Source organism: Mytilus californianus, unplaced genomic scaffold, assembly GCF_021869535.1.
Source record: "Mytilus californianus isolate M0D057914Y unplaced genomic scaffold, xbMytCali1.0.p SCAF_4, whole genome shotgun sequence".
Lineage (NCBI taxonomy): Eukaryota > Metazoa > Mollusca > Bivalvia > Mytilida > Mytilidae > Mytilus > Mytilus californianus.
Genome location: NW_026262690.1, coordinates 97,094,246 through 97,116,229, shown reverse-complemented (window position 1 = coordinate 97,116,229; position 21,984 = coordinate 97,094,246). Strand labels below are relative to the sequence as shown.

The 21,984-nt window shown below is 32.7% G+C and overlaps 1 protein-coding gene across 2 annotated transcripts in view; it reads left to right on the top strand.

The window, feature by feature from the left end:
* The window catches only part of LOC127698948 (TNF receptor-associated factor 3-like), a 127,104-nt gene extending 105,674 nt beyond the window's left edge, over positions 1-21,430 (top strand). For both annotated transcript variants that reach the window (XM_052202726.1, XM_052202727.1), the window contains exon 11: positions 12,953-21,430. In XM_052202726.1, coding sequence (XP_052058686.1) covers positions 12,953-13,527 — 575 coding nt within the window. In that variant the 3' untranslated portion in view covers positions 13,528-21,430. The remainder of the gene's footprint in view (positions 1-12,952) is intronic.
* Positions 21,431-21,984: the final 554 nt, after the last annotated feature.

Genomic DNA, 21,984 nt, shown 5'->3' with positions numbered 1-21,984 from the left:
GGTTAGGTGACTTAGGTCTAATCTATTTATCTCTCAATTAAAAAGCTTACTCATGAATAAGCTACAGGTGTATTTTTTGTCAAAAAATATATGATAGTGTATGTACTTTTGTTATTCAAAATATATGAAAACGGTAGGGTACTGGATGTCTCAGCTGCTCATCCCTACAAAATAATAGAAGTGCCCTATCCCCCATCCCCCAACATTTTGTCGCAAAGTGAGACACATGGAACTTGCATTTAATGGTTGTCTTTCATCAACATGTAGGTTCAGTCTGTAGTTTTCTTTTTTTTTAGCTCACCTGGCCCGAAGGGCCAAGTGAGCTTTTCTCATCACTAGGTGTCCGTCGTCGTCGTTAACTTTTTACATTTTGAACTTCTTCTAGAGAACCACTGAATGGAATGAAACCAAACATGGCATGAATGTTCCTTATGAGGTGCTGACCAAGTGTTGTTATTTTGAAGCCGATCCATCATCTAAGATGGACTGAGTTTAACATAGGACCCTATGGGAAATATTTACAAATGTGCTCTTTTAGAGAACCACTGAATGGAATGAAACCAAACATGGCATGAATGTTCCTTATGAGGTGCTGACCAAGTGTTGTTATTTTGAGGCCGTTCCATCATCTAAGATGGACTTAGTTTAACATAGGACCCTATGGGAAATATTTACAAATGTGCTCTTTTAGAGAACCACTGAATGGAATGAAACCAAACATGGCATGAATGTTCCTTATGAGGTGCTGACCAAGTGTTGTTACTTTGAAGCCGATCTATCATCCAAGATGGCTGCCAGCGGGGGACTTAGTTTAACATAGGACCATATGGGAAATACATACAAATGTCTTCTTTTAAAGAACCACTGAATGGAATGAAACCAAACATGGCATGAATGGTCCTTTTGAGGTGCTGACCAAGTGTTGTTACTTTGAAGCCAATCCATCATCCAAGATGGCCACCAGCTGGGGACTAATTATACGACCGCAAAAATTAAAAAATTTTTGGTCGAATATTGGTATGACGTTGGCGTCGTTGTCGTCGTCGTCGTCGTCCGGCGTCGTCCGAAGACACATTGGTTTTCGCACTCTTACTTTAGTTTAAGTGAATGGATCTCCATGAAATTTCACCATAAGGTTCAATACCACGAAAGGAAGGTTGGGATTGATTTTGGGGGTTATGGTACCAACAGTTAAGGAATTAGGGGCCAAAAAGGGGCCAAAAATAAGCATTTTTGTAACTTTCAGACAATAACTTGTGTGTAAGTGTATGGATCTCTCTGACATTGTACCACAAGGTTCCATATCACAAAGGGAAGGCTGTAATTGATTTTGGGGGTAATTGCCTCAAAATTTTAGGAATTAGGGGCCAAAAAAGGGGCAAAAAACAAGCATTTTTCTAGTTTCATGACAATAACTTGTGTGTAAGTGTTTGGATATTTCTGAAATTGTACTACAAGGTTCCATATCACAAAGGGAAAGCTGGAATTGAGTTTGGGGGTAATTGCCCGAAACGTTTAGGAATTGGGGGCCAAAAAGGGGCCAAAAATAAGCATTTTTCTAGTTTCCAGACAATAACTTGTGTTCAAGTGTATGGATCTCTCTGAAATTGTACTGCAAGGTACCATACCACAAAGGGAAGGCTGGGATTGAGTTTGGGGGTGATGAATCATAAGGGGGTTCAAAAAATTTGGGGGGGGGGATTTTTTTTTTTTCCTTTTTTTTCTTTTTTTTCTTTTTTTTTTCTTTTAAAATTTTCCATTTTAAGTTGGTTATTTCTGATTTATATTTAAAAGCAAATAATAATGATATGGTAGGAGATACACACCAAATAGGATGTGTAAATTATTATATAATAAGTATTGTGCAATAGCAAGAAATTTTCAATAGCACAGTATTGCACAATAGCAAGAAATCTTCAATTGCGCAGTATTGCGCAATAGCAAGAAATCTTCAATTGCACAGTATTGCGCAATAGCAAGAAATATCCAATAGCACAATATTGCACAATAGCAAGAAATTGTCAATTGTACAGTATTGCGCAATAGCAAGAAATATTCAATTGCACAGTATTGTGCAAAAGAAGATACTTCGTATAAATTTCTTATTTCTTGATCAATTTCAATGGGGTTTTATTCTTGAATTCTTGGGGTTCTTTAATATGCTGAATCTAACCGTGTATTAAGTTTTTGGATTTTGGGCCCCGTTTTTAAATTGGTCCACATTGAGGTCCAAAGGGTCCAAAATTTAACTTTGTTTGATTTCATCAAAAATTGAATTATTGGGGTTCTTTGATATGCCGAATCTAACCGTGTATTTAGATTTTTAATTTTGGGTCCCGTTTTTTAAATTGATCTACATTAAGGTCCAAAGGGTCCAAAATTAAACTTAGTTTGATTTTAACAAAAAATGAATTCTTGGGGTTCTTTGATATGCTGAATCTAATCATGTGTTTAGATTTTTGATTATGGGCCCAGTTTTCAAGGACCAAGTTGGGGTCCAAAATTAAACTTTGTTTGATTTCAACAAAAATTGAATATATGGGGTTCTTTGATATGCTGAATCTAAACATGTATTTAGATTTTAGATTTTTGGCCCAGTTTTCAAGTTGGTCCAAATTGGGGTCCAAAATTAAACTTTGTTTGATTTCAACAAAAATTTAATATATGGGGTTCTTTGATATGCTGAATCTTACCATGTATTTAGATTTTTTATTTGTGGGCCCGCTATCAAATTGGTTCATATTGAGGTCAAAAGGGTCCAAAATGAAACTTTGTTTGATTTCATCAAAAATTGAATTATTGGGGTTCTTTGATATGCCAAATCTAACCGTGTATTTAGATTTTTAATTTTGGGTCCTGTTTTTTAAATTGGTCTACATTAAGGTCCAAAGGGTCCAAAATTAAACTAAGTTTGATTTTAACAAAAATTGATTTTTTGGGGTTCTTTGATATGCTGAATCTAAACATGTGTTTAGATTTTTGATTATGGGACCAGTTTTCAAGTTGGTCCAAGATGGGGTCCAAAATTAAACTTTGTTTGATTTCAACAAAAATTGAATATATGGGGTTCTTTGATATGCTGAATCTAAACATGTATTTAGATTTTAGATTTTTGGCCCAGTTTTCAAGTTGGTCCAAATCGGGGTCCAAAATTAAACTTTGTTTGATTTCAACAAAAATTGAATATATGGGGTTCTTTGATATGCTGAATCTTACCATGTATTTAGATTTTTTATTTGTGGGCCCGCTATCAAATTGGTTCATATTGAGGTCAAAAGGGTCCAAAATTAAACTTTGTTTGATTTCATCAAAAATTGAATAATTGGGGTTCTTTGATATGCCAAATCTAACCGTGTTTTTAGATTTTTAATTTTGGGTCCCGTTTTTTAAATTTGTCTACATTAAGGTCCAAAGGGTCCAAAATTAAACTTAGTTTGATTTTAACAAAAATTGAATTCTTGGGGTTCTTTGATATGCTGAATCTAAACATGTGGTTAGATTTTTGATTATGGGCCCAGTTTTCAAGTTTGTCCAAGTTGGGGTCCAAAATTAAACTTTGTTTGATTTCAACAAAAATTGAATATATGGGGTTCTTTGATATGCTGAATCTAACCATGTATTTTGATTTTGGACATTGGACCATAATAGGTAAATTAAAAAAATTGAAGTTCTTAGACCACATTCTTTCTGTGTCAGAAACCTATGCTGTGTCAAATATTTAATCACAATCCAAATTCAGAGCTGTATCAAGCTTGAATGTTGTGTCCATACTTGCCCCAACTGTTCAGGGTTCGACCTCTGCGGTCGTATCAAGCTGCGCCCAGCGAAGCATTTTATTGACTTATAATTTTGAATATTAAAAAAACTGCACCAAATTTTATAAAGAGGGTACTTTTTGCCTGTATGTCAGATCTGAAGTACCTGTTTTGGTACATCCGAAGTTCCGGGAACCAGTTCTTTCTTATATGCCATTAAATGTATGTTGATTTTTCCAGTACAAGACACCATAAAGTGTTGCTTTGACATGCAATGATTGTCACTTTATTTGAACTTGAAACAAAAGAGCTGTGTCTGCTTGAAATTGAGGAATTTAACGTAGAAAGCAATGGGGCCATGAATTAGTGGTGTACTTCCTATTAGTACAGAGAATCATCAGAAATTCAATTTTTAGAAGTTGTACCTATTCCAATGAAAATAAGTCATATTTGATGTAAGTAAACATGTTTAATCATCTTTTTTGGACGAACAATTCTGTTTATGGGAAATTTCAGCTCTTAAATTGACATAATCAGTAGTCTAGTCAATTTAGTGAACAACCTGCAACTAATTGCAACACAAAGTTTTTCTCTGAAAAACAAGTCTGTTACTATCTATGAACAACATACTAAAACTATACAAAAATATATTTTGCGGAAAGTGGTGTAATTTATAAAAATGTTTAGTAGTAAAAGTAAGGTTATATGAGTTGCTCCCCTTATTTGCCAAAGTTGAAAAAAATAAAATTATACAAAAAATGTTCTGTATTTTTTAAAACAGTTGAAATAATACAATACAATACATAATTATTTCAATTTAAAAGAATAATATTACAAATAAATCACTTTCCTGTCTCAAAATTTGTATATTTGAATAAAGATATAGACCGAGATTGTGTTCTGCTATTTTACAATCCAAGAATCTAATTCTCCAAAATAGTGTTGGTAAATAACCTATAAATGGAAAACTGTACTGAATTAGAGTTCCCAACTTAGTCACATTCTTACTTGGTATTTGAAAGAATTCTTCCACTATGTTAAAGGCACAGACAGTTAATTCTTTGTGTTGGGGGAGGGGTTCCAGAAACACATGTTTTGTTCTTCAAAAAAAAAATTGCAAGATTCAAAGTCTTTAATGTATTTTTCCCCACAACTTTAGAAAGAAAACAATATATTTTTTTTCATTTACCTTCTGGAATAAACATGTTAAGATTTAGAATCCAACAATGTTTCATAAAAAAATAAGAATGATGAGTGTTAAATGATTCTATGTTAAATTTTTTTCACAAATGAAAATTTCAGGCTCTTCGAAGCAAATAGCTACTCATGTAATTTGCGACGATCTCAGTACTCACACACCATATAAATAAAGCTTTGACTGTAACACTGAATCCACTTTTCACTTTGGTTACTTATCGGATGTGTACTTATTTATATTTTAGTCTGTGCCAACAGTATTTATTCATCAACTGTAATTACTAAGCTTTGAACTAGCTATGAGAACTCAGTGTCTTTTTGTTAATTGGTCATATACTCCGTGCTGATCTTTTTGAGTTGAGCCCTTTCCAACTGGTTTTTATGCAACCGCAAAAATTAAAAATTTTTTGGTAGTATATTGGTATGACGTTGGCGTCGTCGTCGTCGTCGTCCGGCGTCGTCCGAAGACACATTGGTTTTCGCACTCTAACTTTAGTTTAAGTGAATGGATCTCCATGAAATTTTACCATAAGGTTCAATACCACGAAAGGAAGGCTGGGATTGATGTTGGGGGTTATGGTACCAACAGTTAAGGAATTAGGGGCCAAAAAGGGGCCAAAAATAAGCATTTTTGTAACTTCCAGACAATAACTTGTGTGTAAGTGTATGGATCTCTCTGACATTGTACCACAAGGTTCCATATCACAAAGGGAAGGCTGTAATTGATTTTGGGGGTAATTGCCTCAAAATTTTAGGAATAAGGGGCCAAAAAAGGGGCAAAAAACAAGCATTTTTCTAGTTTCATGACAATAACTTGTGTGTAAGTGTTTGGATATTTTTGAAATTGTACTACAAGGTTCCATATCACAAAGGGAAAGCTGGAATTGAGTTTGGGGGTAATTGTCTGAAATGTTTAGGAATTGGGGGCCAAAAAGGGGCCAAAAATAAGCATTTTTCTAGTTTCCAGACAATAACTTGTGTTCAAGTGTATGGATCTCTCCGAAATTGTACTGCGAGGTACCATACCACAAAGGGAAGGCTGGGATTGAGTTTGGGGGTGATGAATCATAAGGGGGTTCAAAAAATTTGGGGGGGGGAGATTTGTTTTCTTTTCTTTTTTTCCTTTTTTTTTCTTTTAAAATTTTCCATTTTAAGTTGGTTATTTCTGATTAATATTTAAAAGCAAATAATAATGATATGGTAGGAGATACACACCAAACAGGATGTGTAAATTATTATATAATAAGTATTGTGCAATAGCAAGAAATTTTCAATAGCACAGTATTGCACAATAGCAAGAAATCTTCAATTGCACAGTATTGCGCAATAGCAAGAAATCTTCAATTGCACAGTATTGCGCAATAGCAAGAAATATCCAATAGCACAATATTGCGCAATAGCAAGAAATTGTCAATTGTACAGTATTGCGCAATAGCAAGAAATATTCAATTGCACAGTATTGTGCAAAAGAAGATACTTCGTATAAATTGCTTATTTCTTGATCAATTTCAATAGGGTTTTATTCTTGAATTCTTGGGGTTCTTTAATATGCTGAATCTAACTGTGTATTAAGTTTTTGGATTTTGGGACCCGTTTTTTAATTGGTCCACATTGAGGTCCAAAGGGTCCAAAATTTAACTTTGTTTGATTTCATCAAAAATTGAATTATTGGGGTTGTTTGATATGCCGAATCTAACCGTGTATTTAGATTCTTAATTTTTGGTTCCGTTTTCAAATTGGTCTACATTAAGGTCCAAAGGGTCCAAAATTAAACTTAGTTTGATTTTAACAAAAATTGAATTTTTAGTGTTCTTTGATATGCTGAATCTAAACATGTATTTAGATTTTTGATTATGGGCCCAGTTTTCAAGTTGGTCCAAATCGGGGTCCAAAATTAAACTTTGTTTGATTTCAACAAAAATTGAATATATGGGGTTCTTTGATATGCTGAATCTAACCATGTATTAAGATTTTTGATTTTTGGGCCCTGTTATCAACTTTGTCCACATTGAGGTCAAAAGGGTCCAAAATTAAACTTTGTTTGATTTCATCAAAAATTGAATTCTTGGGGTTCTTTGATATGCTGAATCTAACCATGTATTTAGATTTTGGATATTGGACCATAATAGGTGAATGTCCAATTTAAAATTTTTAAGTTCTTAGACCACATTCATTCTGTGTCAGAAACCTATGCTGTGTCAAATATTTAATCACAATCCAAATTCAGAGCTGTATCAAGCTTGAATGTTGTGTCCATACTTGCCCCAACTGTTCAGGGTTCGACCTGCGGTCGTATCAAGCTGCGCCCTGCGGAGCATTTTATTTTAACATAGGACCCTATGGGAAATACATACGAATGTCTTCTTTTAGAGAACCACTGAATGGAATGAAACCAAACATGGCATGAATGTTCCTTATGAAGTGCTGACCAAGTGTTGTTACTTTGAAGCTGATCCATCATCCAAGATGGCCACCATCTGGGGACAGTGTTTAACAAAGGACCCTATGGACAATACATACAAATGTCTTCTTTTAGAGAACCACTGAATGGATTAAAACCAAACATGGCATGAATGTTCCTTATGAGGTGCTGACAAAGTGTTGTTACTTTGAAGCTGATCCTTCATCCACGATGGCCCCCAGCCGGGGGACTTCCTTTAAACATAAGACCCTATTGGAAATACATACAAATGCTTCTGCTAGAGGTGCATTGAATGGAATGAAACCAAACATGGCATAAATGTTTCTGATGAGGTGCTGATGAAGTGGTCTACTTTGATGCTGATTTACTGTTCAAGATGGCCACCAGGATTTTTTATTAAATTACAGGGCCAATATTAAACCAAATTTGGCCTCACTCATTATTAGGGTATCTGTTATGATTTTAATCTATTTTAACATGATTTCCAAAACCAAAGTAGAATCAGGTGAGCGACACAGGCTCTTGAGAGCCTCTAGTTCTTTTTTTAACTTTGTTAAACCTTCATAGAGTTTAAAAAAACTTAGACAATAGCTGTTTTATGATCAAAGGACAGTATCCAGAGCAAAATTTTGAAAACTATTTATTTTCATTCATCCATATTTTACTGTTAAATGGACTTAGTGTTTTTATACGACTAGGGGGTCAAAAAGGGGGGGGGGGTTTTATGCCAACACTGTAGCGGAGGGGGCATTAAGTTTTTGCCCTTGTCCGTCTGTACATCCGTACGTACTTCCCATAGTTGGTTTCCGTTCTCTAACTTTAGTTTGCCTCAACCAAATGTTTTGAAACTTATACACAATGCTTATTACTACAAAACACAGATCAAGTTTGACTTTTGGTGGCATCACTATAACAGTTCTAGAGTTATGCCCCTTTATAAATGGAAAAATTGCTTAATTTTTCTTTTGCGTTCTCTAACTTTAGTTTGCCATAATCAAATTTTTTGAAACTTATACACAATGCTTATTACCTCAAAATACAGATCTAGCTTGAATTTTGGTGGTGTCACTTTAACCATTCTAGAGTTATACCCCTTTACAAATGGAAAAATTGCTTAATTTTTCGTTTCTGTTGTCTAACTTAAGTTATCCTCAACCAAATGTTATGAAACTTATACACAATGCTTATTACCACAAATCACAGATCAAGTTTGAATTTTGGTGGTGTCACTTTAACCATTCTAGAGTTATGCCCCTTTATAAATGAAAAAAAATGCAGATTTTTTTGTTTCCGGTTTCCAACTTTATTTGCCTCAACCAAATGTTAAGAAACTTATACACAATGCTTATTACCACAAAATACAGATCATGTTTGAATTTTGGTGGTGTCACTTAAACTGTTCTAGAGTTATGCCCTTTAAAAAAAGGAAAAATTGCTGAATTTTTCGTTTCAGTTCTCTAACTTAAGTTAACCTCATCCAAATATCATAAAACTTCTACACAATGCTAATTACCTAAAAATACAGATCAAGTTTGAATTTTTGTGGTGTCACTTTAACCGTTCTAAAGTTATGCCCCTTTACAAAAGGAAAAATTACGGAATTTTTTGTTTCCGTTCTCTAACTTAAGTTTGCCTGAACCTAATGTTAAGAAACTTATAGCACAGTATTGCGCAAAAGCAAGAAATCTTCAATTGCACAGTATTGCGCAATAGCAAGAAATCTTCAATTGAAAATAAATACAAATCTTTTAACCAGTTTCAATGGGATTAATTTAAAGTCTTTAATTTTTGGGGGTTCTAACCTTGTATTACTATTTTGGATATTTGGCCCCATTTTCAAATTGGTCTACATTGAGGTCCAAAGGGAAATTTTTGTTCGATTTCATCAAACAACTGAATTATTGTGGCTCTATGATATGCTGAATCTTATTGAACATTTAGATTTTTTATTTTGGGCCCTGTTTTCAAATTAGTCCATATTAAGGTTTGAAGGGTCCAAAATTAAACTTTGTTTGATTTCAACTAAAATTAAATTTTTGGTGTTTTTTTGTATATGCTGAATCTAACCATGTTGTTAGATTTTGGATATCAGACCATTCTAGGCAAATTAAATGTCCCATTTCAAATTTTTTAGATCTTTGACCACATTTATTTTGTGTCAGAAACCTATATTATGTCAAAAATTTGATCACAATCCAAATTCAGACAGTATCAAGCTTGAATATTGTGTCCAAACTTGCCCAAACTGTTCAGGGTTCAACCTCTCCATCGTATCAGGCTGCTCTCGGCGAAGCATTTTATTTAAGTTAACATAAAGATACAGTCTAATGTTACAGTTTTGAAGACATCAGCTTTATCCTTCATGGAATTTTACAAAACTTGGACTGAAGCTTTTTAATGATCAAAAGACAGTATTCAGAGCAAAATTGAGAATATATTTTCACTTTTCCATATTTTACTGAAAAAATTAAATCAGTTTTTGTCTTGCCTGCGATGAAAGTCGAGTTGGGATTGTGCTTTTCATGGCGGCGATGAATTCAATAATTGTTAAGTTTTCTGCTTAAGTTAGTTTGATAGGAACTTCTTGTGATAGATCAAAGATATTTTCTATAAAGCTGCATTACTATCAGTACATATCAGTTTGACGACTATTTTGGACTCCCCGTCTCTGTAGGTCATGGTCTATTGACTTTCAATTAATCAGCAATTTTCAATGTTAAGTTTTCTAAAGTTTTCTGCTTTAGTTTGTTTGATAGGAACTACTTACAATAGACAACATTATTTTTGTCCCCGCGTAACGCATTGCGAGGGACATGGAAATACCATGTGACCTAGTGTCTGTCCGGTCTTGTTAGCGCTCTCACAGGTACAATTCTTGCCAGATTTTGATAAAACTTATACTAAAGGTTAATATATGCAATATCTCGGACAAGTTTTATAATGGTGGCCGATCGACTTTTTTAAAAAACATTATGCCCCTTGGAAATATTAAATTTATGTAAAATGGCCTCGTTAGTGCTCTCACAGGTACAATTCTGGCCAGATTTTTATAAGACTTATACTATAGGTTAATATCAGCAATATCTCGGACAGTTTTTATAATGGTGGCCGATCGACTATTTTCAAAAGAGTTATGTCCCTTGGAAATATTAAATTTATGTAAAATGGCCTCAATAGCGCTCTCACAGGTACAATTCTTGCCAGATTTTTATAAAACTTATACTATAGGTTAATATCAGCAATATCTCGGACAAATTCTATAATGGTGGACGATCGACTTTTTTTTATGCCCCTTGGAAATATCAAATTTATGGAAAATGGCCTCGTTAGCGCTCTCGTGGGTACAATTCTTGCCAGATTTTTATAAAACTTATACTAGAGGTTAATATCAGCAATATCTCAGACAAGTTTTATAGTGGTGACCGATTGACTTTTTTATGCCCCTGCCGTAGGGTTTGGGGCATTAAGTTTTACCCTTGTCCGTCTGTACGTACGTACGTCCCAAAGTTGGTTTCCGTTCTCTACTTTAGATTGCCTCAACCAAATGTTATGAAACTTATACACAATGCTTATTATCACAAAACACAGATCGTGTTTGAATTTTGGTGGAGTCACTTTAACCGTTCTAAAGTTATGCCCCTTTTCAAATGGAAAAATTGCTGAATTTTTCGTTTCCGTTCTCTTACTTAAGTTTGCCTCAACCAAATGTTATGAAACTTATACACAATGCTTATAACCACAAAACACAGATCAAGTTTGAATTTTGGTGGCTTCACTTTAACCGTTCTAGAATAATGCCCCTTTACAAATGGAAAAATTGCTGAATTCTCTAACTTAAGTTAGCCTCAACCAAATGTTATGAAACTTATACACAATGCTTATTACCACAAAATACAGATCAAGTTTGAATTTTGGTTGTGTCACTTTTACTGTTCTAGAGTTATTCCCATTTATAAATGGAAAAATTGCTGAATTTTTCGTTTCCGTTCTCTAACTTAAGTTTGCCTCAACCAAATGTTATGAAACTTATACACAATACTTATTACCACAAAACTCAGATCAAGTACAATTTGGGTAGTGTCACTTTTACCGTTCTTCAGTTGTGTCCCTTTATAACTTTATATGATTTGCAAGCGGGGGCATCATCTGTGTCCCATGGACACAGTCCCCATTTTTTTAAAAGAGTTATGCCCCTTGGAAATATAAAATTTGTGCAACGCGGGGAACATTGGAACTCTGTTCTTTTATCTATAAAGTTACATTACTGTCTGTATCTCTCAGTTTGTTGACCATTTCTAGGCCCTGCCCACTAGTTTATGGTCCAACAAGAAAAAGTTTGATAGTATTTTTTTCTTTTCCTGTATATTACTGATAAATAAACATTCCTTTTTAACTCACGGTTCCAAAGGAACTGTGAGCTTTTGCCATCACTTGCGTCTGTCGTCGTCTGTCGTCGTCCGTCTGGTGTAAACTATCTCAAACATCTTCTCCTCTGAAACTACTGAACCAATTCCATCCAAACTTAAGCTGAATGATGCTTAGGGTATCTAGAATAAAGTTTGTGTTTTATTTACTGTTTCGTCAAATAACATGGCCACCATGGCTAAAAATAGAACATAGGGGTAAAATACAGTTTTTGGCTTATATCTCAAAAACCAAAGCATTAAGAGCAAATCTGACATGGGGGTTAAAGTGTTCATTAGGTGAAGTTCTATCAGCCCTGAAATTTTCAGTTGAATCTGATAACCCATGATTGCTGCCACTAAATTGGTAATTTTAAGGAAATTTTGCAGTTTTTGGTTATTATCTTGAATATTATTAATGATAAAGATAAACTGTGAACAGCAAAAATGTTCAGCAAGGTAAGATCTACAAATAAGTTCATATGATCAAATTTGTCAATTGACCCCTTAAGGAGTTATTGCCCTTTAAGGACAATTTTACACAATTTGTTTATTATGTTTTCTAACTTTAAAAAATCTTCTTCTCTGAAACTACTGAACCAATTCCCACCAAACTTAAGCTGATTGATTCTAAGGGTATCTAGAATAAAGTTTGTGTTTTATTTTCTGTTTCATAAAAAACATGGCCACCATGGCTAAAAATAGAACGTAGGGGTAAAATGCAATTTTTGGCTTATATCTCAAAAAAAATGCATTTCTTTGATTTTGAAGAAAATATGACAGATACAAAGAACATTTCAATGGAAGTTTTAAGCCATTCATTAATATATATTGAAAAGCAAAAATAATCATTGATAAAAGATTTAAGCAAAAAATTACAGGTGAGCAATTCAGGCTCTTGTTTGGGAGCAGTTTACATTTAGATACAGTCTTGGATTAATTTTTTGACATCAATAGCTCTGTCAAATCTTCATGGCATGTTATGAACCTTCAACAGAAACCTTTTCAAGATCAAGAAATAGAATTTGAGGAAAAAATATGATTTAAAAAAAAATGTCTCCATATTGAACTGATAAAGAGCTCTTTTTACAGTCAACATTACACTTTTACACTGACAGCATTAATTGCAGGTAGGACACAGGGTTTTGGTTGAACCCTTTACAATTTTTTTGTAGGTCCACTGGTTACTCAGATACAACAACATGATAGACAGCTTGGCTTACAAGACATCAGATTAGCAGAACTAGATCTCAGATTCCAGGTTTTGGAAACTGCCAGCTACAGTGGAATACTGATGTGGAAAATAAGGGATTACTCAAGACGTAAACAGGAAGCTATTTCTGGTCGCACTGTATCTCTGTACAGTCAACCATTTTACACCAGTAGGTTTGGCTACAAAATGTGTGCCAGGTTATATTTAAATGGAGATGGGATGGGAAAAGGAACACACCTATCTCTTTTCTTTGTAGTGATGAGAGGTGAATATGATGCATTGTTACCATGGCCCTTCCAACAAAAAGTCACCTTATTGCTACTGGATCAGGACGCTGGAGCTCGTCATGTCTCTGATACCTTCAGACCAGATCCTACCAGTACCAGTTTCAAAAGACCTACATCAGACATGAATATAGCATCTGGTTGTCCATTATTTGTCTCTCATGCTGTCTTAGAAACAAGAACATACCTGAAGGATGATACCATCTTCATTAAAGTCATTGTGGATAATGATGGTATAAATGCTCAAGGTTGAATGTAAAATGCTTCATATATCCACCTCTTCTGGACCTGGCACTGACATTTAAAAATGTTTTTGTAAGGCCACACCAATTTGATTAAAAGTTCTTTGGATTTTCCCGCTCCTGTTTTGGAGAAATTGACTTTTCAATAAAAAAAAATGATTACCGCTTCCGCCAATTTTTGGGCCGCATGCCGCTCCAAAATTAGTTTATCCTTGACATTTTTTTTTCTCTTAGACGTTTTTCTCGTGCATATATTGCTCCGAGCGATTCAAACGCACGTGTGATAAATCGATTTGTAAATAAAAGGTCAAAAATCGGGATGCCAACATGAAGTTGTGTCAGATCATTGCCGAGGACACGTAGTTATTAAACACACAGTTATTTGAAATGCATTTCGTTTTACCTGTTCTAGGAGACAAAACTAAAAAATCTTTCGTTAGATGACCACGATCACATCAGTACTTGTTAGAACCATTGTCATCCCCGATCATTGTTTCAACAGACATAGTCCGAGATAAAATTTACTCCGACGTCCAATAGCTGTTTGCTAGACAAGATGGGGGGCTGTTGCGGGGGCTGTTGTCCCACGGCCCCAGCTTGTCTGGCAAAACAGCCGTTGGACGTCAGAGTAATCTCGGACTACAACAGACATAGATATCTAGAGCTATCTGTCTTGGATGAAATTAATATTAAATTCACATGAGTTTTTGAAAAATGACAGATTTATCTTATTTTAATGAAAACTCCATATCCCCTTGTTAGTCTATTGACATGCAATCAGAACTCTTTTGTAAGGGAAAATTTAAGAGTTCCAACATTCGAGACCAAAGTGGTGGTATTGGAATTGGCATGCTTATAATAATTAGGGATGACGTGTTATTGGTGCAACCACTTCCAGTTTGAAATACATTAATTGCAGGTTTCAGGGGCAAAAGGAAAAAGTATTTTGCTAAGTCAGAATAATGCATGTGAATGTGGTTAAATGTATTCTAAGGGAATAGATATAGGAAGATGTGGTATGAGTGCCAATGAGACAACTCTCCATCCAAGTAACAATTTATAAAAGTAAACCATTATAGGTCAAGGTACGGCCTTCAACACGGAGCCTTGGCTCACACCGAACAGCAAGCTATAAAAGGGCCCCAAAAATTACTAGTGTAAAACCATTCAAACGGGAAAACCAGCTGTCTAATCTATATAAAAACGAGAAACGAGAAACACGTATGAACCACATAAACAGACGACAACTACTGTACATCAGATTCCTGACTTAGGACAGGTACAAACATTTGCAGCGGAATTAAATGTTTTAATACATTGAGATCTACATGCATAGCAATATAATTATCTTACTCAGAATGTTGTTGAAATATTCACCTCACTCATTATGTTGATCCTATTATTGATAAATAGTTCCAACTGGATGTCAAGCAGCTAATAAACACTGATCATTACCATATAATGAAAACAACTATATCAAAAGATATTTAATATTTTTCATAGGCATTTTTTTGGAATACATACACATATTTTAATTGTATTCAACACATTTCATTTACCTAACTAACATAATTCCTCTTGCTAAACTGCATCTGATATGCTTCCTTAATATATACACATGTATGCATTAAAATGAAAATTCACGCAGTCGAAGCTTATTTGACGAAAATAATCGAAATTATACAAAACCAAAGCGAACCAAAAAGTTGGGTATGGTACAGACTGTACTACAGGCACAAATACATCAATTTAAATAATATGCATAAGAGCATGTTTATCCTCCTTTTTCTTACAAGTAACCCAGTTTTAACATGTACAAATATTCTAAATCGCACAATTAAAAAAAAATTATACCGCTCGCTCCACTTGTAGAGCACCCGCCTCAACAAAACTCATTTTCAAGAAATAAATACAATCAAAATAATTTCGCTCGCTCGCCCCATATTTTTTGGAGCTTTTGTCCGAAGAACTAAAAATCAAATTGGTGTGGCCTAAGTAACTGAACTATCTGAAAAATATTCTGAGCACCCTTAACGTTAAATATTTGACTGAACAGAAATGTTAAAAAAAGTGTTGGCTATATAAAAACAAGTGTATCTCGTCAGAATTCACTTGATAGAAATAGATAAATAAATTTAAAGTGTAAGAGATGGTTATCTTTGCCTCTTCTGGAAATTATTTATGTATAAGGTATGATTTATTTGTAATAACAGATAAGTAACAGGAAAATCTATTGTTTCTTATTTTATATACCATTTTATTACATACAGTATTACATATCTACAATCTACCTCATTTAATTTATTATTTATTTTTTATTATTTACAGTTTTATTTATTAGGCTTTTTACAAATCTTTTTTTTTTTTATTTTATTTGAACACTCAGACACAGATACATGTGTAACATGAGGTCATTAATAATAGCATTACATAAACATTACAGAGTAAACATGTGGTATCAATAATATAGATATAGCATATAGTAGATATAACAATAATATACAAATATGTTTTTCAACATTTTCAGAACATATTTGCAATGTTTTTGATAAAAACAGAAAGTCGTTTATACAGTTGTACATTACATATTGAAAGCAGACCTTCCATTTTTTTATAATTAGAATTCACTGTGTAGTAGCTTGGTAGAAACTTTTCCCTTAAAACAACAATATTTTGATCAGAACATTTAAATAACAAATGAAATTCATCACCAATATTACTCCTAAAACAAATATATATCATTATTAGAGAAGGTAAAACTCTTAGCTCCTAGGTGATGGAAATTTCCTCTCCAGGCTGGCACTCATGAACATGATATCTCTGTTATATAACACCAAATATCAATAGCGATGGTTAAGTTAAACATTCCAAATTCAATTCCATTATTCTCCCTCTTCAAAACTTAAAACTTTGATTAAGCATACAGTTGATTGGAAGTTGCCTAGATTTTTAAATAAAAGCGTTTATGTTTTGGCAAATACCACAAAAGAGAGAGTAAAAAAGGCATATCCTTGGGCATATACCCATGGAGACCATATGATATGAACAATATTCATCTTATAAAAGAAATTTCATGAAAAAAACAAACACTAGTTATTAACCAATCAAAATTCAGTATACATGTGTAAGGTGTAATTACGATAAAAACAATTTCATTCAGTTCAATCGGAAAAAAGATCAGTTCCAAGTTACTAAAATGTTGACACTAGTGTGGTGCCAAATTTTAAAATTTTAATTAATTACATAATTGAGAAAATAAAAACGTCTTCCTGCTGACAAAAAGTATGCTATCACAACTATGACAAATAAGGGGGCCTATTTCATTAGTATACTCTGATCATATAACACCATTCTGATCATATTGAAAAAAAAAACCTTTCTGATCATATAAATACCATCTGATCATACAAATACCATTTGGTCATATGAAACAAAAACATTATGTCTGACTATATAACAAAAAAAAAATTATCAGAATATAATTTTAGTGAAAATTTGACATATATAGGCTTATGACGTAGTTGTACAAATCTATATTATGTATTTAAAAAAAATAGTAACCAGTAACTACTAAACAGCAAAGAAAATAAATTAAGCATTGAAAAACAAACATCATTCAATGTATATAAATTGAATAAAAGAATATAACTTTAACAAGATAAACTAATGTCATTTTAAAGGTAGTGTCTTTATAATCGTCAGATATTTTATATGGAAGATAGAATGGCGATGGGTGATATTTGATAATATTTTAATGTATCGATATAAATCAGAATGAAACAAAGTGTTGCTCATAATTGCTGAAAACTGAAATTGATTTGTAGATTGAAAAAAATGACTATGGTGGACAGGAGGACATCTATATGAAACAACAACCCAAAATTATATCACTTGAACTGGGGTCAGGAAGGGGTATTGCTTTTTTGCTATAGTTTTCAAGGATATCATTAAAAAAATTCAGTATGTAATTCATAAGCTAGCAAGTACATGCTAAATGGTTTTTTTTTTAGAAAAAACAAAATTTTGTATAATTAATTTGGCCTTGAAATTTGGATTGTTTTATGGGAATTTTTTGTAAAAGACCTCTTTTCTGCATCAGTGGCAACTTTCCATGAATTATGACTGAAGTATGATTTGATTTTTAGTCTATTTTATGGGTGTTGTCATTGCTTGCATATTCTGCATTGTTCAAGTTGCAAAGCTGTTATTCATAGATTAGTTTTTAAGTTGAATGGTACTTGGTTTTCAATTATTTAATCTATGTAAATGTTGAATTGATTAACATATATTAGGTACTAATATTTAATGGTTACATTATTTGCTTAGAGGTTATAGCTTTTTCCTGGAAATAGTAAAAATGTTTATATCTTGGTATATAACAGCTGTATTAGTGTGGAATTTTTGACACATAAGGGTAGGTACATTCTTCCATTATGTATATACCAGGAGAAGCTAGATTCATGTATTCTTGTATCACCTTCTGATTTCGATTTTCGATTCCATATAAAACACAGAAGGATTAGTATCTTCTTCAATTACGTATTTACCTTGAGATTCTAGATATGTTACAGCTGTTGTTGTACTTGTGTGTTGTCATTCAATTTCAATTTTCGATTCCTCATTAAATACAAAAGGGTTGGGATCTTCATCCATTGTGTATACACTTTGAGGTGCCTATAGATGCACTTTATATTTTGATATAATGTTAACTTCATTGATAGATGAACATATAAATTGTATTTCTTATTACTTTTGGAAAGAGGAATTGCTATCAGAAATGATTTTAGGAAGTTTTGACTAGAGCTTAGTCGACATGAGTAGAGATGTAAAAAGCTTGGTAGATTGTAGATATGTAATTCCTGGGTGCAGTGAGACAAATATTAGATATTTTTATTTCTGTTTTGTTTGGAAGATTTCTCTGTTCTTTCAGAAGAAATTCTTAAGTTTTTGATAATTTGATAATAAACATATTTTATGTGTTTTGTTTGGAATATTTCTCTGTTCTTTAAGAAGAAATTCCTAAGTTTTTGATAATTTGATAATAAACATGTTTTATGTAAGACAAATTTAATTTATTCAAGATAGAAATATACTGTATTGTAAACTTATCATAAATGTATATAGCTTTCAGGGATTTTTATCATATTTCGTGTAATGTCTTGTTTTAATCATGCTATTGTTTCAGCATGATTATATTGTAATGTAACTTCAGTCTTTTCCATAACATTTAAGTTTAACATGATTATATTTTTATTCTATATTTAGTCTTGAATTATACATTTAATCAATTAATAAATTACAATTTAAAGACAATGTAACATCATATAGCAAAATTGTCTGAAAGAGGTTGAAATTCTTATGATAAATCATTTCAGAAATTAGAGATGTTTAAATTTATGAAATAGTATTAACTTAACATCCCTTTACATATATGGGTAATTTTCAAAAAATGTTCCATTTTGAAATTGCAAACTGAATAAAAGTTAACCACCCTTTTATGAGCAAAATCAAATTAAACAATACTTTTGGAACAATATATAAAAAAATACAATCTTAATAATGTCAAAAAATAATATATTGAAACATTTTTGATAGGTGATGCAACGTTTTGTCTCTCCTGTTGCCACATTCAAAAGGAGTTTTCAGCTCTTTAGATAAAGTCTTGATTTTCTTGGCCATATGGTAGTTTTCAAGAACAAAACTTATTTATATTTTCTTTCTGTGTATTGATAGATTGTTTGTCAATTTCCCATTTTGTACCAAAAAATACCTGGAAAAAAATGGTTTTCAGATGTTATTAAACATTAGTCTGAGATAGCAATTCATAATGTTCAGTACTTTTTTTCTCTTTCTAAACCCAACATCAAGTAATTCCATCGTATGTTGTTTTACTTATGTCATTTTGTTTGTTATATCACCATGCATAATATGTTCTATCCTGTTACCCATTTTGTCTATCCTGTTACCTACAGTAATATTGCATTTTGTATGTGCTAAATTATGAAGAGAAGGACCTTGAAACCTTTAAATGAGTTCAAATAACTAAACATTTCATTATTTGTTAAAAATATGTTATATGGTTTTTGAAGACGTTTCAGTCAAATATTGTCTATCACGTTACTGTAACGATAGTAACAGGATAGACAAATTTTTTAATGCTGTTGTGAAATAACTGCTCCCTTTTATGCAGTGATAATGTTTTTCTTCTGTGGTCTTGGTTTCCAACATGTAATTGCACTTTTTACAAGAATAATATTGTTGTCATTAATAAATTTATTTGTAACAAGATAAAATGGTACACACTTAATTTTTTTTCACTCAATGTCTTGAATTTTCTCTTCTCTACACTGTTATGCAAGAAACATCCTGCGTTCAATTTTAAGATGCTTTGTGCTTTTGAAATCATCACTGAAAAGTTCCATATTCATATGGAGAAACAATTTAATGGTTGATCAAGTATTGTAACAGGATAGATATGCATTTCACGAATGCAGATTGAATTTAGTTTGTAGAAAAAATATTTAAAAAATTTTACACTCTGATTAGGGGAGGGTTGTTACAAACATGTAACCCCTCCACATTCTGTATGCGCCTGTCCCAAGTAAGGAGCATGTAATTCAGGGGTAGTTGTTTCTTGCTGTATATCATATTTGTTTTTCATCTAATTTTTTTGTACATAAATCAAGGCCATTAGTTATCTCGTTTGAATTGTCATTTTGGGAAATTTATAGCTTACTATGGGTTTATTGCACTTTGTTTAAGGTCATACGGTGGGTGACCTATAGTTGAACTTCTACGTCATTTGGTCTCTAGTGGAGAATTCTCATTGGCAATTATACTACATCTTCTTATTTCTAAATTTATAAAAAATATTGTTGATTTGAATAGGAGCAGAACTATTTATTTTCTTTTTTGCATTATTTTGCACCTTTAATATACCTATAGAAAAATGTTTAAATGGTGAGATGTAGTTTTGTTTACAAACAGCCTGACTTTGCAATAAAAACTATTTTGAAAGTTTTATTTATATTTCAAATTATTTGAGAATTAAAATCTTGTTTTGTTTATTTTAATGATTATAACAATGAGCTCTTCAACAGTCAATTCCCTTGAAAGTATAGGATCCCTAATTATATAACTATATGAATAATTGATCACCAGTAAAATAAAGTGATGATTAAATGTATATAATTACAAATAAAACATTGTATATGATTTGAATTTATTATAAATTCTATATAATATCTAGGGCTAACAGATAAACTTGTTAGTTTTAGACTGGAGCAGGAGTAACTTACCATACACATGTATGTCATGTTAAAATGTGACATGTTCGTGCTGATATAGTCATAACATGTCATGATCATGAATGAGCAAGAAAGAAGTTTTCATTAAAGTATTTCTACAGGACTCAGTGATTTGTTGTTAAGTATAGGAGTACAAGTCTTATTGGAATGAATAAAGAGACTGTTTGTATTTTATTCCATATAAGCATATGATAAAATTAATGGTTGCAGGAAACTACAGCATGTGCTTTATGTGATTTATTTGAAAGTTCACAACAACAATTTTGTATTGTGTTAGAAACTGGCAAAATCAATAAACTCGCAAATGACTGAGGTCATTGGGAGTATTGGATGCAGAGGATCATTGGAGTATAGGATGCAGAGGATCATTGGAGTATAGGATGCAGAGGATCATTGGAGTATTGGATGCAGTTAAAATAAACATTGTACAATTAACATTTATAAAGTAAAAAAGATTTGGAAGAATATTAGTTTATTTAATGCACTTGATAATGAAAATATATACAATATAACATTGAAATGATTTACTTTGTTGATTATATATATAAATGTTTGTGGTACAAAGAACCAATACAATTTGAAATAAATATGTATTATAAATAGTTAAGAGGCATGTTGCTTTGATGGTTTATGTGGTTATGTATGTAATGGGGAAAAAAAACTACAATGAGCAATGACCAAATAATATATCCATGTAACAAAGTTACTTGGGGTATAATGTTTTTGACCCGCCTGTCAGTCCTGTTCTTGTCATCTCAACTCGTCTTAAACCACACAACAGAATTTCATGAAACTTTGTAGATAATAAGTACATACTATGTAGATGTGCATATCAACAGGAATATAAAAAAGAAGATGTGGTATGATTGCCAATGAGACAACTCTCCACAAGAGACCAAATGACACAGAAATTAACAACTATAGGTCACCGTACGGCCTTCAACAATGAGCAAAGCCCATACCGCACAGTCAGCTATAAAAGGCCCCGAAATGACAATGTAAAACAATTCAAACGAGAAAACTATGATGAATGTATGATTCAATTTTTCTCATCACTTGGCGTCCGTCGTCCGTCGTCGTCGTCGTTAGCTTTTTACAAAAATCTTCTCCTCTGAAACCACTGGGCCAAATTTAACCAAACTTGGCCACAATCATCATTAG